Source organism: Pantherophis guttatus, chromosome 6, assembly GCF_059756535.1.
Source record: "Pantherophis guttatus breed Tessera chromosome 6, ASM5975653v1, whole genome shotgun sequence".
In the NCBI taxonomy this organism is placed as follows: Eukaryota; Metazoa; Chordata; class Lepidosauria; order Squamata; family Colubridae; genus Pantherophis; species Pantherophis guttatus.
Window position 1 is genome coordinate 100,512,482 of NC_142068.1, and position 21,622 is coordinate 100,534,103.

Here is a 21,622-nt window from a genome sequence, read left to right on the forward strand (position 1 = left end):
GGTGAGGCGTCAGAGGCGGCTCGGGAGTTCATGGCTTCCATGACGGCCATGGACCTGACCCAGTTAGTTCAACGCCCGACTCACATAGGGGGACACACTCTGGACCTGATTTTTGTCTCTGGTCAGTGGTTGAATGATCTTGGTAGAGGGGATCTAGACATCAAACCCTTGTCATGGACAGATCATTCGCTCCTTCACTTGGACTTTCCTACCGCTTTCCCCCGCCGCAGGGAGACGGAACCGACCAAATGGTTCCGTCCCAGGCGCCTGATGGACCCCGAAAGGTTCCTGACGGAGCTTGGGCCGTTTCCTGAGACTCTGGCACACGACTCGACTGAAGAGCTGGTGGCCGCCTGGGAGAGTGCGGCCACCGGAGCTTTGGACCGCGTCGTGCCTTTGCGGCCTCTGATCCGATGCCGATCTCAATTGGCTCCTTGGTTCTCTGAGGAGCTGAGAGAGATGAAGCGTCGGAAAAGACGCCTAGAGAGCATTTGGAGGACTAGTCAATCTGATTCCGACCGGACACAGGTGAGGTCTTATATCAAGACCTACCTAGTGGCGATAAAAGCGGCGAAATCTAACCATTTTTCCGCTCTTATCACATCTGCAGAGAACCGCCCAGCCGCCCTGTTTAGGGTGACCCACTCCCTTCTTCGGGGGGGAGTGCGGGAAGATCCCTTGCAAGGCCGCGCTGAGGATTTTGTGCAATTCCTGCATGATAAAGTCGCTCGGATTCGGGATGGCTTGGACTCCGATTGGATGAGTCCAGGGGAGGAGACAGGGGCAGGCCTTGAGAATATTATCTGGGAGGAGTTTGATCCTGTGGCTCCCGAAGATGTGGACAGGGTTCTGGGTAGGATTAGTGCCGCCACATGTTTATTGGACCCGTGTCCCCCCTGGTTGGTACTGGCCTCCCGGGAGGTTACACGAGGCTGGCTCCAGGGGATTATAACTGCTTCTCTGAGTGAGGGTGCCTTTCCCGCCGCCTTGAAAGAGGCGGTGGTGAGGCCCCTCCTCAAGAAGCCTTCCCTGGACCCGGCTGAATTAGTTAACTACCGTCCGGTCTCCAACCTTCGTTTTGTGGCGAAGGTTGTTGAGAGTGTGGTGGCACGACAACTGCCCGGGCACCTGGATGAAGCTATCTATCTAGACCCGTGCCAGTCGGGCTTCAGGCAGGGGCACAGCACAGAAACGGCATTGGTCGCGTTGGTGGATGATCTCTGGAGGGCTCGGGACAGGGGTTGCTCCTCTGTCCTAGTCCTATTAGATCTCTCAGCGGCTTTTGATACCATCGACCATGGTATCATGCTGCGGTGGTTAAGAGGGTTAGGAATAGGGGGCACCGTTCTGCGGTGGTTCTCCTCCTTCCTCTCCGACCGCTCGCAGTTCGTGTTGGCAGGGGGGCAGAGGTCGACCTCGAGGCATCTCGCATGGGGAGTGCCACAAGGGTCGGTCCTCTCGCCCCTTCTGTTCAACATTTATGTGAAGCCACTGGGTGAGATCATCCGTGGTTTTGGGGTGAAGTGTCATCTGTACGCTGATGATACTCAGCTGTACATCTCCACCCCAGACCACCCCAACGATGCCCTTGATGTGATGTCTCGCTGCCTGGAGGCCGTGCGGGTCTGGATGGGGAGGAACAGGCTCAGACTCAACCCGTCCAAGACCGAGTGGCTGTGGCTGCCGGCGTCCCGATATAGTCAGCAGGTGCCATCGCTGACTATTGGGGGTGAATCTTTGCCCCCCACAGAGAGGGCTCGCAATCTGGGTGTCCTCCTGGACGCACGGCTGTCTTTAGAAGAGCATATGACGGCCGTGGCCAGGGGGGCCTTTTATCAGGTTCGCCTGATCCGCCAGTTGCAGCCCTTTCTGGACCGGGACGCCTTGCGCACGGTCACTCATGCCCTTGTCATCTCCCGGCTGGACTATTGTAATGCTCTCTACATGGGGCTCCCCTTGAAGAGCACTCGGAGGCTCCAACTGGTCCAGAATGCGGCCGCGCGGGTGGTTATGGGCGCAACTCGTTGTGCCCGCGTGACACCCCTCCTGCGCGAGCTGCACTGGCTCCCAGTGGTCTTCCGGGTGCGATTCAAGGTGTTGGTTACCACCTTTAAAGCGCTCCATGGCATAGGACCCGGGTACCTTCTGTCTTCTGCCACCAATAGCCTCCCACCGACCAGTCCGCTCCCACAGAGAGGGTCTCCTCAGGGTGCCATCAGCCAAGTTATGTCGGCTGGCGACACCCAGGGGGAGGGCCTTTTCTGTGGGAGCCCCAGCCCTGTGGAATGAACTGCCCCCGGAAATACGCAAGATCTCCGACCTCCGAGTGTTTCGTTGCGCACTGAAGACCCTGTTGTTCCGCCAGGCAGGGCTATCAACTTAATAATTTTAATTGGGGTATTTTAGATGTTTGGGGTTTTAAATCGGCCAAATCTATGTAATTATTTTAATTTTTAATTATTGTTGTGTGTTGTGTTTTTAAATTGGCTGTACACCGCCCTGAGTCCTTCGGGAGAAGGGCGGTATAGAAATAAAATTATTTATTTATTTATTTATTTATTTATTTATTTATTTATTGGGGGCGAGTTATTGGCCCCCACGGATAGGGCTCGCAACTTGGGCGTCCTCCTGGATGCACGGCTGTCTTTAGAAGAGCATATGACGGCCGTGGCCAGGGGGGCTTTTTATCAGGTCCGCCTGATTCGCCAGTTGCGTCCCTTTCTGGATCGGGATTCCTTACGCACAGTCACTCAGGCACTCGTCACTTCCCGCCTGGACTACTGCAATGCTCTCTACATGGGGCTCCCCTTAAGGAGTACCCGGAGGCTCCAACTGGTGCAGAATGCGGCCGCGCGGGGGATTATGGGAGCGAGGGGTCGCTCCCATGCGACACCTCTCTTGCGTGAGCTGCATTGGCTTCCAGTGGTCTTCCGGGTGCGCTTCAAGGTATTGGTTACCACCTTTAAAGCGCTCCATGGCATAGGACCTGGGTACTTGCGGGACCGCCTTCTGCCGCCGATAGCCTCCCACCGTCCAGTACGCTCCCACAGAGAGGGACTCCTCAGGGTGCCGTCGGCCAGGCAATGTCGGCTGGCGACCCCCAGGGGGAGGGCCTTCTCTGTGGCAGCCCCCGCCCTCTGGAACGATTTGCCCCCGGAGATAAGAAGGATATCGGATCTTCGGGTCTTTCGCCGAGCCCTGAAAACACTTCTTTTCCAGCAAGCAGGGCTGGCGTGAACCCCGCCCCTCTTTTTAGTTTTTAATGGTTATTAATTGTTTAGTTTTAATTTGTTAATGGGTTTTAATTCGCATTGTTTTAATTCGGGCCAAAGTATATAATTCTTTTAATTAATTTTAAATTTTGTATTGTTATGTATTTTAGTTTTGGCTGTGCACCGCCCTGAGTCCACTAGGAGAAGGGCGGTATATAAATTGAATAAATAATAATAATAATAATAATAATAATAATAATAATAATAATAATAATGTAGTACTCATACTTCATGTGACTTTTTCATTAGACTAGACATACCCAATTCCTGCAACCATTCTTTGTATGTTTTAGCTCCAAGCCCCTAATCATCTTTGTTGCTCTTCTCTGCACTCTTTCTAGACAGAATAGGAAGAATGTTGTATCCTCACAGGCAAAGCAAAACCAAACGATTATGCATGTACTCTCAAGAAACATCTGTTAGCAGAAAAACAGCACCTGTGTCCATTTGTCGAAGCAGAAACATTGAATCCATTCTGATCCTTTGCCAGCTGGATCTTGAGAAGGGATCCTTTCAGTTGATGAGAGACTATAATTAGACAAAAAAAAATAGGCCAGAATTTATTGTATCCTCTCCATCCCATTTCTCGCTTGGTAGTAAATAGAAAAATTGATTTCCTTGTTTGGAAACTATACCTAATTAGAATCCCATTTTTCCCTCTCTCTTCCACATGTTCATGATGTCCTGACTAATCTGCAAGTTGTCAGGAAAAAAGTGGAAAATAAAAGGTCTGAAATTTGGACCGTTTTGAAGTCTTAGTAATCTGGTAGCATTTTGTACAAGATGCACAAAAGGAGTTGATGACAGAAGAAGAGGTCCTCCTTAAGGAAGATAGAAACGATGTTCCTCAAACAGGTTAGGGATGATTTGGATCATGTCATATAAACTAAGATACTCTTCAGAGCTAAATATAAATTGGTTCCATATCTAGACATGCTTGCTCAAAACTGGGAAATACATAGCAAGTCAGAAATCTGGCAAAGCAGCAAAATGGCTTTTAAGGGTCATATTTCATTCTTAGAACATATAACATAAAATAATAGAGTTGGAGGTCTTCTAATCCAACCCCCTGCTCAAGCAGGAGATTCTATCTGATTCCAAACAAATGGCTGTCCACTAGTCTCTTCTTGAAAGCCTTCAGTGAAGGAGCAACCACAACTTCTGAAGGCAAGCTATTCCATTGGTTGATTGCTTTCACCATTAGGAAATGTCTTCTTAGTTCTAGCTTGCTTCTCTCCTTGGTTAGTTTCTGTTATGTATCTAATTTTGGAGGGAAATTAGAGCAGGAAAAATCTCAATGCTCATTGGCTAAGACACTTGGATAGTAGCTATATAAGGAGAACTGTTGAACTGCAAAGTTGCTGGATTTTCACTGTATATTAAAGAGTTGTTGTTCACATTGACCTGGCTCCTGGGTCCTCACTTGCCCGACCTAACATTGGCGACAAAGGTGGGATTAAGGTAGACAGGTTGCGCAAATAAGAGCTGACAACTGAATCCAGCCAGGCGGGAAAATCTGCATGAGCCGAGCACAGCAGAGAAATGTCTGCCTTCGCACTGCCAACGCCGTTCGATCCCGCGAAAGAGAAGTGGGGATCGTACATGATGCGGTTTGAATGCTTCCTTGAAGCAAATGACCTTCAAGGGCTGTCCGACAATCGGAAGCAAGCCCTCTTTTTGAGCCACTGCGGCCCCGATGTGTTTGACACAGCCGAATCGCTGTCAGAGCCAACACTGGTGCAGTCAGTGCCATGGCAGGTCCTGCAGACCACGTTGAGGACGCACTATGCCCCAGTGCCTTCCAAATTCGTTCAGTGCTATGACTTCCGGCAAAGACTCCAGAGGGACAGCAAGTCGATAAATACATACGTGGCAGTGCTACGCAAGGCCGCCATGCATTGCAAGTACCGTGATCTAGATGATGTCCTTCTAGAGCAGCGGTTCTCAACCTGTGGGTCGCGACCCCTTTGGGGGTCGAATGGCCATTTCACAGGGGTCGCCAAAGCCCTCTCTCGCCCCCCCTACGCCTTCACTCACCCTCACTCTCTGCTCTGTTGGATCGCCGGCCATTCGCTTACCCCGCCCACTCCCAATCTATTGCTGCTTCCTGAGTCCCAGCTGATGACTAGAGGAAAAAAAACTGTTTAAAATCTTGCCACTGGACTTCAAAGGGTCGCCCTATAGCCAGTGATGCAGCCGAACTGTTTCTTAAATTGCTGGCTTGCCCCACCCCTCCGCACCACTATTTATTGCCAATAAATAGTGGTGGGCGAGGGGCGGGGGAGCCAGCAATTTAACAAATGGTTTGGTGTTTTTTTGTAATTTTATTGGCCTGTGGAGCTTCAGCATAGGCTAATTAGCCCTTGATTAGATCGGCTCCCGGCTCTCAGCTGATTTGCTCTCAGCTGTTTTGCTCAGGGCTCTGCTGTTTGCTCGAGCAGATTTTTTTCCCCCTAGCTATGCTGAAAAACAAAACTGAAAGTAAAGAGGCTGCTGGCTTTGCTGTTGCTGCAAGTTGGAAAATTAGGCAGGCAGATTTCTTTTCTTTTTCCTCACCAAAAAAGGTAGGTGCAAACAATGGGAAATTTAGGGAAAAAGAGGAGAGTTCAAGATTTTAAAACACAAAAGAAAAAAAGCTCTATTTAACTAGGGAATTGTAATAATTGAGATACTATTAATTGTATATTGTGTTGAAAGCAGAAATGATTAAGTTGTGGTTTGGAGGAATATATGGGGGAAATTATTTGGTTTATTATTATTGGTAAATATAATTAATTGATTTGTAAGAAATTGGATTGCATGGAAATAACTGGAATATTCATGTTCATATTGATTAATATACAAAAAAGGTAGTTATATAACTAATTGATTTATATTAAAATGTTGAATTTATATTAAACAACTATAATATTACATAATTAACCAATGTGAGGATGGATATAAAAATAGATGACAATGGGAAGGGGCATAATATAGAATAGAAGGGAAAAATTGAATTTGATTAAGATTAGAGATGAGGATGAAGGGTAATATTGGTTTTTTTACAAAAATAGATGAGGAATAAATATGGCAAAAAGGAAATATAGAAATTGCAAATTTAATTGAAATGACTAAACACTGTTTAAATTTGTGAACCGGCCAAATACTCTGTTCAAAGTGTTGGAAGAAATCTCCTTCTAGGTTCTGCTCCAAGTGGGGAAAAAGACACTGGAAACATGGAGACTGCTTGGAAAGATGGTTTAATGGTGGACAGGATCACATGGCTTGAGTTCCTGAACAGAAAAGGGGAGATATAGTAAATCCTCGGGTTTTTATGCTCTCTCTGGCTCTGCATTTCTTGGGGCCACGAAAGGATATCCTGATTGGTTGTCAGACTCCCAGGGGGTGGGGATCTTAGCTAGCCTTGCTGGCTGATGGTCACATGTGCTTCCCAGGTCACATGTGATGAGTTTCTGTTGCTAGATGGGTAGAGAGCTAATCCTATCTTTATTGGATCTTGGGCAATTCCTATTATGGCTCTGCCTGAAGGAGGTAGATCTTTGTTATGTAGAATAGACTGGCCCAGGCCTTAATGGCCCATTGACAAAGGGTGGGGGCAGGAAGATGGGAGCTGCTTCAAAACATGCTTATCCCAGGGATAATATTCTGCCTTTTTCATATTTCCTAAAATATTTCACTCTTCCAGGAAAGGGGTGGGTGCTAACTTCCTACAAAAGAAAATACATTGTATGTTTGTATATGTGTTTCTAATTATTGTTATTTATTCATATTTATTCTCTTTTATTCCTTAAAGTTTAACAATTCATTCTTTATCTTAATATCTTTATATTTGTTTGGGGTTGGCTTTCTTTCCTTTCATCTTTTTTATTGTATAGCAATCTTTCTCCTCAAACCTACCACCTCTCTCTTTCCTTTCCTTCTTACTTTCTCTTCCTCCCCCTCTTCTTCTCCTCCCTACTTCCTCTTCCTTTCTCCTTCTCCTCCTCTCTTCCTCCTTCTCTTACCCTCACTCCTACTCTAATTTCCCTTCCCTTCCTTCATCCCTCTCTATTGCTGTATCCTTTTATGCATATGGACTACTCAGAGGGCTGAAAAAGTTATTTCTGACTGGTCCTCGCACTTTTGACCAGTCCTCGAACTTACGACTGTCCTCACATTTTATGTTTTTGCCCTATCTTGTCACCATGGTGAAGAGAAGCAGTTGTGAAATGAGTGACATGGTTGTTAAGAATGCTACAATGGGCATAAATGATGACCAGTCATAAGTGCGAAGACCGGTCAAAAGTGCGAGGACCTGTCAGAAATCACTTTTTTCAGCCTTCTGGGTAGTCCTTTTGTGCATATGGACTACTCAGAGGGCTGAAAAAGTTATTTTTGACTGGTCCTCGCACTTTTGACCAGTCCTCGAACTTATGACTGTCCTCACATTTTACGTTTTTGCCCTATCTTGTCACCATGGTGAAGAGAAGCAGTTGTGAAATGAGTGACATGGTTGTTAAGAAAGCTGCATGGGCATAAATGTGAGGATGGTCATAAGTGTGAGGACCAGTCAAAAGTGCGAGGACCTGTCAGAAATGACTTTTTTCAGCCCTCTGAGTAGTCCCTATACACATAGCCATGGCCACCTGGTCACATGACCAGCTAGCCACGCCTACCCAGTCACATGACCTCCAAGTCACGCCCACAAAATAAGCCACGCCCACAGAACCGGTAGTAAAAAAATTTAGAACCCACCCCTGGTTGGGGGTCACCACAACTTGAGGAACTGTATTAAAGGGTCGCGGCATTAGGAAGGTTGAGAACCACTGTTCTAGAGCAACTAATTTGCGGAGCCCGGGACATTCGCCTCCAGAGGCGACTACTGGCCAAGACAAACCTCACCCTTCACATTGCCCTAGATGAAGCCAGGGCTCATGAATCATCTACTAAGGCAGCAGAATCCTTTCAGCAACCGGCGCCACCTCAGGTGCACAAAAGTCTACCCCTATCCACAGGGAATCAGCCCTGACCGATAGCGATGAAAGTAAAATGCGGGCTATCCACAGCACGCCAACCCCAACAAACCGGGCGGAACTATAGGCATTCCTGGGACTTTTAAACTTTTATGCAATATTTCTAAAAGACAAGGCCACAGTGGCCGAACCACTCCATAGACTCCATAGTCTACTTGGGTTTGGGGACGGAGGGAAGCCACGGCGTTTGCGGCTGTCAAAAAACTCCTCTCGGCTGACAGCCTCCTGATCCAATATAATGAAATGGCCCTTGGCCTCGTTTGTGATGCCTCCCCTTTCAGAGTGGGGGCAGTTCTGAGCCACAGACTGCCGACGTGTCTAGAAGCCCCCATCGCATACTTCTCTCACACCCTGTCCAGAGCTGAACGGAACTACAGCCAGCTGGACAGGGAAGCCCTGGCAGCTGTTGCCGGGGTCAAGAAATTTCATGAATACCTGTTTGGGTGAACTTTTGAACTGGTCACAGACCACCGACCCCTGCTCGGACTTTTGGCCAGGGATAGACCCACTCCTGCGGCTGTGTCCCCCCGTTTCACTAGGTGGGCCATTTTTCTGACTGTCTACTCGTACCGTATCATCCATTGGCCTGGCCAGCACCTAGGACACGCTGATGCCCTCAGCAGGTGCCTGACCTGCTGAAGGACCCAACCCTGGACATCCCTGTCCTGCTTATTGACGCTTTGGACTCTAGCCCTGTCACTTCTGCTGAAGTCACAAGGGCCTCTGCTAAAGATTCTGTATTGCGAACCGTTATGAGCTGGGTGCATAGGGGGTGGCCTATCAATCTGGTCGGCGGGGAATTCAAACCGTTTGCATGTAAACAACATGAGTTGTCTACGCAAGGGGGTTGTTTGCTATGGGGTGACCAGGTGGTGATTCCACCCAGCCTAAGGAAGGAGATTTTAACAACATTGCATATTGGACACCCAAGTATTGTGAGAATGAAGAGGCTGGCTCGGAGCTATGTAAGGTGGCCTAATGTGGACAATTGTATTGCTGATTGGGTGGCCAAGTGTACTCCCTGTCAAGAGTCTTGCCCCGCTCCCCTGGTTGCCCAGTCCAAAAAGTGGGAGAGACCCCGGGACCATGGTCCCGAATTCATATTGATTTTGCTGGCCCATTCCATGGTCAAACCTTTCTGATTGTGGTGGACACTTATTCTAAGTGACTGGAGATCATTCTAATGCACTCCACCACTGCGGAGGCTGTAATTAAAGCGCTCCGGAAACTATTCACCACACATGGGCTACCTGACACCCTGGTGTCAGATAATGGACCTCAACTTACGGCTACTCAATTCGAGGGGTACCTAGCGGAGATAGGAGTCCGTCACGCACTCACAGCACCTTTCAATCCGGCCAGTAATGGTCAAGCTGAAAGATTTGTTAGATTGGCCAAAGAGGCCTTGGCCAGACTTGGACCGGGAGACTGGCAAGCTAGATTGATACTTTTTTAGCAGCCCAGCATGTTATCCCATGCATGGCAACGGGACAAAGTCCGGCAGAGCTCTTAATGGGCCGGAGACTCCATTGCACCCTAGATAGGCTACACCCCAATTACTCCCCTGAGGAAGCCGAAAGTAAGACTAGAAGTTTCTCTATGGGGTCTGCTGTCTTGCGAGAAATTACGCGGAAGGTCTCCTCTGGGTGGCTGGGTGGATCACTGATATTACTGGGCCCAGGTCATATGTTGTAGAAGTCAGTAATGGAAGGGTATGGCGAAGACACATTGACCAGTTAAGGAAATGTCTGACCCAAACAATGCCTGACAAGCCGGAAAGCAAAATAGACAAACCAGTCCCTGACTCACCAATCATTCCTCCAACAGCTAACTCAAACCCGAAGTGGCTGGAAAACTTACCTGATGACTTGGCTGTCCACCGCTGCCTCCTCAAAAAGCCAGGCCCATCCGAAATGTGCAACATCCATAAAAAATTCCAGGAGGTCCCATTGGCTGGGCTGGGAGAGACAAAGGGTCCCTCCGACCAGCCCAAATCCCCGCCTCAGACTGAATTGCGCAGGTCAACTAGAATCAGGGAACGCCCTAGTCACCTGCATGATTATGTATGTAAATAGTTCGGTAAAATGCCTTCTGGGAGGGGAGTAGTGTTATGTATCTAATTTTGGAGGGAAATTAGAGCAGGAAAAATCTCAATGCTCATTGGTTAAGACACTTGGATAGTAGCTATATAAGGAGAGCTGTTGAACTGCAAAGTTGCTGGATTCTCACTACCTATTAAAGAGTAGTTGTTCACTTTGACCTGGCTACTGGCTCCTCACTCGCCCGATCTAACAGTTTATCTTATATAGAAACACAATAGGAACATTAAAAAAACTGATATTTAATTTATGAAGGTCTTCCTCTGGTGCGTTTTTGATTCCAAAATAGCCACAATAATTATTTATAATTTTAATATTCTATTCGACCTCAAATTTCCCTAATCTTAGCTGGAACTCTGAATATTTCTTTCTCTCTCTCTCAAATTACTCTTCAATATTTTTTTCGCATGAAAATTCTGTTTTCCTCTCTGACTTTATGCAACAGTGAATTAGCAGAAATGGTGCCCAGCTGTGTTGATTGTTTTGAGCTCAAAATAAACTTCCTTTGAACAGACGGGGTGGAACGTGTACTAGTGTGATGGAAAAATAAAAGATATATCACTTCTCAATGTCTACTCTGGTTAACAGGGGAAATTGGTTCTAATGCAAGAGTTGCCAGTCCTATCTGAAAGTCTGCCTGCCTGCCTGCCTGCCTGTTTGTCTCTCTGTATGACTGTTTGTCTCTCTGTATGACTGTCTGTCTACTTACCTACTCACCTACCTACCAATTTACCTATCATCTGTCTGTATTCCTCTCCCCCCATTTGCTGTTTCTACTGTGTTGCTTTCTCTTCCGTAGAATCATATTTATTCCTTTTATATGGGGAATAGATAAGAAAATTTTCTTCTACAGAAAACAAGGATGTGAGTAGAATGGTCCAATTTAACACACTCCTCAACAAATAGATTTTGGAATCAAAGGATGTATTATTATTTTTATTTTTGGGGGGTAAAAGTATAGATTAGTTCTTTGACTGGTCCACACAATTTTGCCACCAGTTACTCAAAGTTCTCTCTTCATATTGTGGATTAATATGTCCCCCCTTCGGTTACCTTCAAAAAAAGTGATTACTGGAGAAAGGACAAAAGTCATCTGTTGGGATTGCCATGGCATGTTGACCTTGTAATATTCAAGCTTGAATCAGTTGCTTCATCGTGCATGAAGTGTTCTGACTCTTTCAGGAATGTTATTAGCTTGGAAGAGTCTTTTTTTTTTTTTTTGCTCAAGGAATTTTTTTTTTTTTGAAGTTGAAAGTGTTGCTTGGGTCTCAGAAGACTTTGGGAATGTTGAGATGGTATCTGAATGCTTTCAACTGTTTCAGCACAACCCTAGACTTCTGTTTTGTCTTTCCCCCCATTTTATTGCTCCAGAGAATTGTAGTTGAAGATTATGCCTTCTGCCTGCATGCAGGCTGCTTGGCCAGATGCAGGCTTGGACAAGCCATGCTGATAATTTACTTGCAGAGTTTCTCTTTTCCAATAGACTTGTGGAGTCAGCAAATAAGGGGGCTCAGGAAGGCCATGTTAACTTGCTAGCTCAGCTGTCTCCCTGGTCTTTGGAAAGTGAGAATGGCCTTTGTTAAAAAAAAAAGATAGCAGAAGAATTGACTTGGTACCATCTGTTATCTCATCCTGGAGATTTTCTTCTCTTCCTGTGCCTTCAACTACCAGATGGAGTCCTTATTCTCCTTTGTTTTTTTTAACTAATTCAATGTTTCTTTTTTTAATGTCACCATTTCCTTTCAGGACTCCCATTCGATGCAAGAAACCTGGCCTCTCTTCCTCCCTTCCCACATATTTTCAATTAGCAAGCTTCACTCTCCTTTGGATAGAATATTTTTTATTGGCCAAGTGTGATTGGGCACACAAGGAATTTGTCTCTAGTGCAGAAGCTCCCAGTGTACATACAAGCAACAAAATGATATACTGTAAGATACTAATAGGAGAAGGTAATAGGAAAGATGAGAAGGATAATAGTAATACAGCCCTACTACTCACTTCTCTTGCTTCTCTTCTCTTGCTCCTCTTCTCTTGCTTCACTTCTCTGGCTTCACTTCTCTTGCTTGTTTCCATACAGCTGAGTAGCCTTTCTGAGATTGGTTGCCCAGAATATTCCACACCCTAGCTTTGTACAATCTTTATAACTTGGTGAGTTTTATTTCCATTCTTTTCCTTCTAACCCCCAGAATGGATATTGGTTATTTGTCACCACTGTTGGAAATGAAAAGGTTTGAGCCAAGTTATCCAGCATACAATGATTGCATTATCTCTTTATTACGTGCTCCCACGTAACACCTCTCCTGCGCGAGCTGCATTGGCTCCCGGTGGTCTTCCGGGTGCGCTTTAAGGTGTTGGTTCTCATCTTTAAAGCGCTCCATGGCTTAGGGCCAGGGTATTTGCGAGACCGCCTGCTGCTACCAATAACCTCCCACCGGCCAATACGCTCTCACAGAGAGGGCCTCCTCGGGGTGCCGTCGGTCAGGCAATGTCGGCTGGCGGCCCCCAGGGGGCGAGCCTTCTCTGTGGGGGCACCCGCCCTGTGGAATGAGCTGCCTCCTGGAATACGATTGATCCCGGACCGCCGGACCTTCCGTAAAGCCCTGAAGACGTTTTTATTTCATCAAGCCGGCCTAGCCTAAATGGTTTTTAATTGGGATTTTAAATTTTATGGATTTGGGGTTTTAAATTAGGTAGCCAATGATTTAATTCTTTTAATTATCTTAACTTTTGCATTTGTATGTTTTTTAATTTTGGCTGTTCACCGCCCTGAGTCCCTTCTGGGAGAAGGGCGGTATACAAATTAAATAAATAAATAAATAAATAAATAAATAAAATTAGACAACTCACATCCAGTGTGGATCTTGTTGGTGCAAATTTGCTAAGGCATGTTCTTTTTGTATCGGTTGCACAAAATAATATCTATTTTTTTCTTTTTTCCTTTTTTTTTAGTTAGCTGGTGTTGTCTTTCTTGGAGCTGGTCTTTGGGCATGGAGTGAAAAGGTAAGGAAATGAATTCCTTTTAACCATCATAGAATCTAGACTCTTCCCGGTGCAGAAATATGACACGTCTATCTTTAGAGAGCTAGATTAGAAAGACTAGTAAATAAAGGAATACATGACAAAATGTGTCTCCATGCTGATTTTATTCATTGGTGTGAAATCAGTTCTTCATTCAGGAATGAAAAGTTTAGTCTTAATCCTATCAATGTCTCAAAATGAAACCTAGCTAAGTTAAGAGTTTTAACTTCATGTTTTCCTAGGAGTAGGTTTCATTAAACATGACTAGGCCTACCTCTGAGTAAACTGGAGTAGCTTGTGTTTTCAAGCCAATGTTCTTTGCATATATAACTTCTTACTTCATAAGAAGAACTTCTCCATTAAATTCAGAAGTATGTTTTTGTGCCAATTTGTGTCCTTCATTGAACCACTGCATTCACAAAGGATATCAGTTGTGATATAATCTGAGGCCAATAGAATCTAAATGAAAATGCCTTGGCTGAAGTACAGTACTTCGTAGGCGCTGAAGATAGTTTTTGAAAAATGTTTTCAAAACCATCCGTTTGAAAAAATAGGTAGGTATTTCAGCATCTCTAGAATGCCAAAGAGCCATTACTTTATACTGAAGTCCAAGGAAACCATATCCATAATCACTTCATCAAAAAGGCAATAAAAGTTTGGCATAATCAATGGAACAGTTTGACTTCTGAAGTTGTCGCAGAATTCCATGTTTGTTCAGGTTCGACTCTGCAATTCACATTTCCTTTTTGATTTGCCAACACTTTCCCCTGTTTGTATAGCTGGTGCCATTATTTAAGCAAACAAACAGCAACAACAATGGCAACCAAAAACAACCAGTTACCAAGAGTATGTCCTTTATGACTAACATTCCTACAAAGCAGTTAAAACAATTTCTAGGGTCTTTGCCTTTCATCTGGACGCTGCAATATACTTTCTTCCAAAGTTTGTTTATCTTAGCAAGCAAATAAATAATTTCTGAATGTTCTCTGGTGGATGTGCAGGCCAATATAGAGTCAACAGTTTGGTTCATCAGAGAACTAGAAACCAAGTTCTCTAAAGATACTGTACTTAAGAATTGGGAATATTTAACTTTGAGAAGACTAAGGAAGAACATGGTCATAGTCTTCAAACACTTAAAAGGACATATCTCTATCTCTGTCTATCTCTCATATACTTACTACTAATTTGCATGTACTTCCACCAGTCTAGGTTCACTCCTTGTTCCTGAAGTGACAATTTTGTTTTTAACTTCACATTCATATCTAATATTTCTTTGTAGGTCAATTTTTTCTCTGGATTATACAGAATCGGATAGATCATAGCTTCCACAGGTGAAACCCAGAGTGGTACCTTATTATAATATGTTTTCCTAATTTCCATCCAACTCTCAATCAGGACTCCTCGCATGTGATGTTTCGTAAAATATGCTGGGGGTTTGCCTCTTTCCCACCATAGGTGGGCATGCCACCCCTGTTGGAGATCGTGACCTTCGATTGCTAACAGACGTCTCCCTTGTAGTGTAATCCATTTACGGATCCAAACCAATACCACCAAATTATAGTAATACTTCCAATTTGGGACCCCCAACCCGCCTTGTTCTTTCGGTTTCTGCATCGTTTTCAACTTAATTTGAGGCTTTTTGCCCTGCCAAATAAATCTATTTGTAGCCCTGTCCAAGTTCCTAAAAATGGTTTTATCCAGTCTAACTGGGGCCGTTTGAAAGAGAAATACCATTCTGGGCACTATGTGGGTCTTAATTAAGGCTATCCGCCCCATTAATAACAATTGTATCTTGCCCCATTTCTCCAAATCTTTGTCTAGTTGCTCAGTTAATTTTAAATAGTTATCCGCCTTATTGAGGAGCATTTATCAGACAGCCAAATCCCTAAATATTTAACTTTACGAACTACTTGGAGGCCCAAAATGTTTTGTAGTTCTAATTTTTGTATTTCCGTCATCTTTTTAACTATGATATTTGTTTTTTTCCTATTTATTTGTAATCCAGCTACTTCACCAAATTTCTGTATTATGTCAATAAGTCGCCCTCCGGAGGTTAGTGGCTCTTCCAGAACAAAGACCAGGTCGTCTGCAAATGCCTGGACCTTGTATTCTTTCTTGTTCTTTGATCTTTAGTCCTCTTATGCTCACCTCTTGTCTTATTGACCTAAGTAAAGGTTCTAGCATGAATATAAACAACAATGGGGAGAGTGGGCAGCCTTGTCTCGTTTCCTTTGCTATCGTCACCTCCTCCAACTCTTCTCCATTTACCAAAATCTTGGCCTTCTGTTGACTATAAATTGCCTGGATTGCATTCATGAAATGATCGCCAGCCTCCATATATTTCAATTGTGAAATATATGGCTGCTTCTCAGGGTGGGCCTCGTAATATTCCAGGGCATCCATTATGATCCGTACATTATCTTTCAACTGTCTGGCCATTAGAAAACCATTTTGATCTATATGGATAAATTCGCTAAGGTATCTCTTAAATCTAGCTGCCATTACAGTTGCAAAAATTTTATAGTCGGCATTTAAAAGTGAGATAGGCCTATAATTATGTATCAGAGTGTGGTCTACCCCTTCCTTCGGTATTAAAGAAATATAGGCCTCTAGTCATGATTTGGGAGCCCTAGACTCCATCAATACCATATTAAAAATTTCCTTCATATATTTTATATACAGATCTGTAAAGGTTTTATAGATCTCCGCAGGCAAGCCATCAGTACCAGGGGTTTTACTGGCCTTCTGCCTCTTGATCGCAATTTCCATCTCTCCTTCCGTAATCTCCTTATTCAACGGGTCCTTGACTGAATCTGGAAATTTGGGAAGATCCAAATATTCCAAGTATACCTTGATTTTCTCATCCGGCACTTGCTCATTAGCATAAAGTTGTGAAAAGAATTCCTGTGCGGTCCCTTTTTTCTGTTCATTATCTACTCATATGACTCCCGTCTTGTCCTGTAATTGATCTATCTACCTACTTTCCCTTTCCTTCTTTAGTTTATAAGTAAGCCATCGGCCCACCCTATTAGCATGTTCAAAGTGGTGCTGTCTGGCCATTCTAAGATTATGTGCTATTTCCTTCTGGTCTAGTAGTATGAGTTGATGTTTACTTGCGTCTACTGCTTCCTTAGCTTTAACATCTAGTGGGTTAATCTGTAAATTCCTCTCTGAAGTCCGCAACTTCGCTGTTCACATTTCCCTCTCCTTAAATTTCTGTCTTTTCTTCCCCACTATATATTTAATAGCTAACCCTCTCATATAGGCTTTCGCTGTATCCCACAAAATCTGTATCGAGGTTTCCTTATTATCATTGACCCTAAAAAAGGCTTCCATTTCTCTCTCTACCATTTGTTGAAATTCCATCTCTGTTAAAATACTTGCTCTCAACATCCACCTCTTATTTCTTTTGATTGTATCCCTCTTCCACCTAACCAATAATGGACTATGGTCTGCCCAGGTATTAGGTTCTATCTCTGTCGCTACAGTTCTGGTCTTTAAATCTGTAGTTGCCCACATCATATCCAGCCTCGACTAAGATTTATATGCCTGGGAGAGAAGAAGGTATATTGATTTGTCTGAGGGTGAAGCGCTCGCCATATATCCGTAAGACCCAACTCATCCCTCATATCTATTCACCATTATTGATGCAAATATTTTATAGTCTACATTTAACAAAGAGATCGGCCTACAGTTTTTAATTTGTTGTAGATCTGTATCCTCTTTCGGTATGAGAGTAATATACGCCTCCCTCCACGAATCAGGTATTTCTGCATTTACTAAAAGATCATCAAACACTTCCAGCATTATATTACTTAGCACATCCTGAAAAGTTTTATACAATTCTGCTGGTAATCCATCTGGACCTGGTGTTTTGCCATTCTTCTGTCTTTTGATGCTCTCTATCACTTCCATCATCATTATTCTTCCATCCAGGACCTCCTTATATTCTTCTGGTATTTTTGGTAGATTAGACTTTTCTAAGTATTGTATAATCTTCTCTTCTGATACTATCTCTTGCTCATAGAGTTTCTTATAGTATTTCTGTACCACTTTTTTCTTTTCCTCGTTTCGGTAACATGTCTGTCCTCTCTCATCTATTAGTTGATTAATTGATTTTTTTCTCCTTCTCCTTTTTCATTTTGTATGCCAACCATCTATCTGGTTTATTAGCATTTTCAAAAAAGTTTTGTTTGGGCATCTTTATTTGATAGGCCAAGTCTTCTTTTTTTTTTTTTTTAATTGAAAAAGTTTTTCAAATACAAATTTTTCCCCCTTTCCCCCCGCTCCTCCCTAACCCCCCCTCACCCCCCCTTCCCCTTTGACTTCTTCATAATAAACCCAAATTCATAACAGATTATATCATACTTTGCTATCCACTTACTCCATCTCCATATACTGACCCTTTCTTTCTAATAAAATTATCATACCCCCTTATACTATGCTGTAATATGCATTTCAAAGTGACATTCTATTATAACAATATCTAGTAACTCCTGATTTAACATAATGATATTATTATATCTCCCAATTTAACAATTTCGGCTCGTGATCTACCCTTTTACTACCCCCCATACAATATAACATTTCAAAGCATACTTCCGCTCTAAAACTATTCAATAAATCCTAATTTAACACTTATTCAATTCAACTAATTTCCTTCCCCCCCTTCATTACATACATTCAGATCTAAACATAATATCCCTTTTCTTTAAACTAAACAATCCGTAACCTATCCTATCTCCACCCACTTTCCTACAAAATTACCATAATTATTCTTAATATCTTTATTCTTCTGCCCACTCCCCTAGAAAAATATTCCCTTATGTAAATAAGATCCTAAAAAAAAAACAAACAACTTTTTTTTTTGCTTGTAATCCATATAACATCTTCTGTAATATCCTTCAACTGGATGATAAATTCCATCACCCATGTTAGGGTAACATCGCATCCTTATTCCAACAGTATTTTCAGAATCTTCAATTACCATCTGCCCCCATCAGTAATGAATATCTTCATATTGGAAGAAAGAAACAAAAAAAGCCCCCAACAACCACCCGAGTGACTTTATAATTATATTCCGTATAATGTTTATGGAGGTATCTTTTATCCAGATTATTAATTCCAACCATCGTAATAGGGTAACAACCAGATCTTCTGCGTGCCCCAATCCAGTAAATCTCTTGCCATGTAACTCGGCATACACGTAATATATTTATCCGGAAATCCAAAAATCAAACAAGATGTTTCCAACCATTCAATTTAAGGCCTTTTTCACACCCCAAAATAATTCAGCACTGCAGAGATCTGCCCTTTCCTCAGGATAAAATAAACCAATGCTTTGCCAATTATCTTTTCATATATTCAGTCCTCTCATAAGTAACTGGCATTACTGTTGTTTAGTTTAAAAGTTTTTATGTTTGTGAGACCTACTTCTTCTTTTCTTGACTTTTTGTGGGTTGGATCTCCATCCTAAATTCCTTTCTGTAGATTGTATATCAACTATTTGGTTTTGCTGGTGTATAACTTGATCCTGTTGGGTTTGCTTTTGTGGCTGAGATCTTTCTGGTTCTGTAAATTGTATATCAACTAATTGACTTCCATGCTGGTTTGTGGTTTGACAAATCATTGCAATAGGATCCGGAACCGCCTCTCTTATATTAAATAATCCAGCTGAGACCTCTGAAAGAGAATCCAAAAGCGGCTCATCTGTGGAGACCTCTTTAACTTGTTGTTTCTTCATTGTCTCCATCTCCTTCTGCTTTTCTTGAATTTCTGTCTCTTGTTGATTTTGCTTTTTAAGTACCTTATGATAAAATTCTTCCGCTTTTTCAACAGTATTTATCTGATATCTTATTCCTTGATATCTCAGTATTATACCCACTGGGACATCCCACCTGAATAGAATATTTTGTCTTCTTAACTCAGTCACCAAAAAACCAAATTTCTTTCTATCTCTTACCATCTTAGGCGGCAATTCCTTAAATATCCAGATTTTTCTCCCATTCAGTTGTAAAGTAGAATTAAAAGATTTTTGCAGAATATCATTCCTTATCTCTTTATCTGTAAAGTAAATCACCACATCTCTAGGCAGTTGCCTTTGTTTTGCAATCCAGGAATTCACTCTATAAGCCTTATTAATTTTACTGAATACCTCCTCAGGATGAACCTTTAAGATCCCAGCCAAAACTTGAGCAGATGTTTTTCTTAAATCATCACTATAATTCTGATCGCAAATTCTGTGATTCTGTATTGCAGCATTACAACCTCTCTTTCAATTCCTTGCTTTATATCTTCTGCATTATAAGTCTCGTGGCCAGCTTCCTTTTTAGACTTTAGTTCTGAGCTATTATCTCGAATATTTATTAAGTCCTTTTCAATTCTTAGTATTTTATTGTCCAAATTATCAATTTTCTCCATTTTAGACTCTAACAATTTAATATTTGTATCCAACTTTATAACAATTTCTGAAAAACCATTAGTCACTGTTACAATCTTTTGTTGCAAATTGTCATACTTTTGTTGTATCATTTCTTTAATTTCCTGCCTTAAATTTTCGAATTTCTGGTTCACAGTCTCATAACATTTTGCCATTTCCTCCTGAATAAATTCTTTTAAATTAAAACCATTCTGCAAAGTCTGTAGGTTCAGAGCTTGCTCAAGCAGTTGCGAGTGGGGGAGCACCCCCCCTTCTTGTCTATCAGATTTCATTAGTAACGCCATCCTTCCAGCAGGCTGTTCTTTTTTACCCCCCAAACAAGATCAAGTACAAATCTCCAAGAAGAGAGGAACTTAAAATAACTCTTTTTCTTTCAAATTGTAGCCAGCAGTATATATTCCGCTACTTTGTATCTGTTATGGAAGGACTCTTAGTTTCAGCTTTCTTCTACTTCTCAAGCCTCAGTGGCCATTTTAAAGCTTTTTTTCCCCCCCCTCTTTCACTTTAAAATGCTTATAAATTCATTAAGGATACTTGCGATTTAGGGTCCAAAATCCAAGTCTCATCTTTTTTAATAAGTCCATCTGTTAGTTTCGTTAGTTAATCCGGTTCCAGCGCCTAGCTCTGCAAAAAAAAGCAGATTGCACTCGATGCCCGGAGCGGCGGCAAGGGACAATAGGGAGCTCCAATCCGCCCGTCCCCAAGAGTTAAAAAAAGACTCTGGGGACTTCGCAGAGGGCTCTACCACCCCCGCCCGCTCAGACTCACATTTCCATCAGGAAATGGAGTTTTTCGAGCCGCCTTTCAGATGTAAAGGCGGCTCTTTTACAGGCAACGGGGCGGCGGTCACAGAGGACCGTCTGGCGGCGCCGGAAGCCAGACAGGAAGTCGCCAAGTCTTCTTTTTTAATTAGATTCATTTCATGTTTTTTCAAATCCATTTGATTTTTAATCCTCCTATTTTGTGTATTTTTTTGTAATTCCATCTCTAATTCTTTGTATTCTTCTTCCAATTTTCTCTCTGTTTGTCTTTTCTTTTTATTTCTTTTTCCCAAATAGGTCATTGCCAGCCCTCGAATATATGCTTTAAGTGTATCCCACACATTTTGCAGTGAGGTGTCTTTTCTGTTTTCTTTAAAAAAGAAACTAATTCTTTCTCTACAGATTGTTGAAACTCTTTTTCATTTAATTTTAATTTAATTTGTTTCCATTTCTATACCGCCCTTCTCCAAATAGGACTCAGGGCGGTGAACAGCCAAAGTAAAAAACAGAACATATAAAATTGTTTAATATTGTTTGATTCAATGTCCATCTTAGTCTCTTTCTTTGTCCCTTCCATATAGTTATAATCGGATTGTGGTCCGCCCAAATACTTGTTTCAATGCTTATATCTTGTACATTTGCTAGTAAATCAGTTGACATCCACATCATGTCTATTCTGGGCCATGATTTGTATCTGTTTGAATAAAAAGTATATTGTTTTTCTTTCAAATGTCTTTCTCTCCAAACATCTTTGATACCTATTTCCTCTATCATTGTCAAGAAGGCTTTGGGGAGCGTTTTCTAGGTTTCTTACTAACTTTTGTCATCTTATAGTCCCAGTCTGTTTCCTTTATTGCGTTGAAGTCTCCCATTATACATATATTGTCATATTCAAATTCTATTATTTTCCTGTGCTATTTCCCATAAATTTTTTCTTGTTTATCATTTGGTGCATATATCACCACCAACAATATTTGTTTATAATTCATTGTCACTTCCACCATTAGAGTCCTCCCTTCTT

General features: G+C 42.7%; 1 protein-coding gene across 6 annotated transcripts in view; it reads left to right on the forward strand.

Annotated features, from left to right (window-relative positions):
• The window catches only part of TSPAN14 (tetraspanin 14), a 132,211-nt gene that overhangs the window by 79,610 nt on the left and 30,979 nt on the right, over positions 1-21,622 (forward strand). For all 6 annotated transcript variants that reach the window (XM_034434740.3, XM_060685525.2, XM_087872340.1 and 3 more), the window contains one exon: positions 13,333-13,383. In XM_034434740.3, the coding sequence (XP_034290631.1) occupies positions 13,333-13,383 (51 nt within the window). The remainder of the gene's footprint in view (positions 1-13,332; positions 13,384-21,622) is intronic.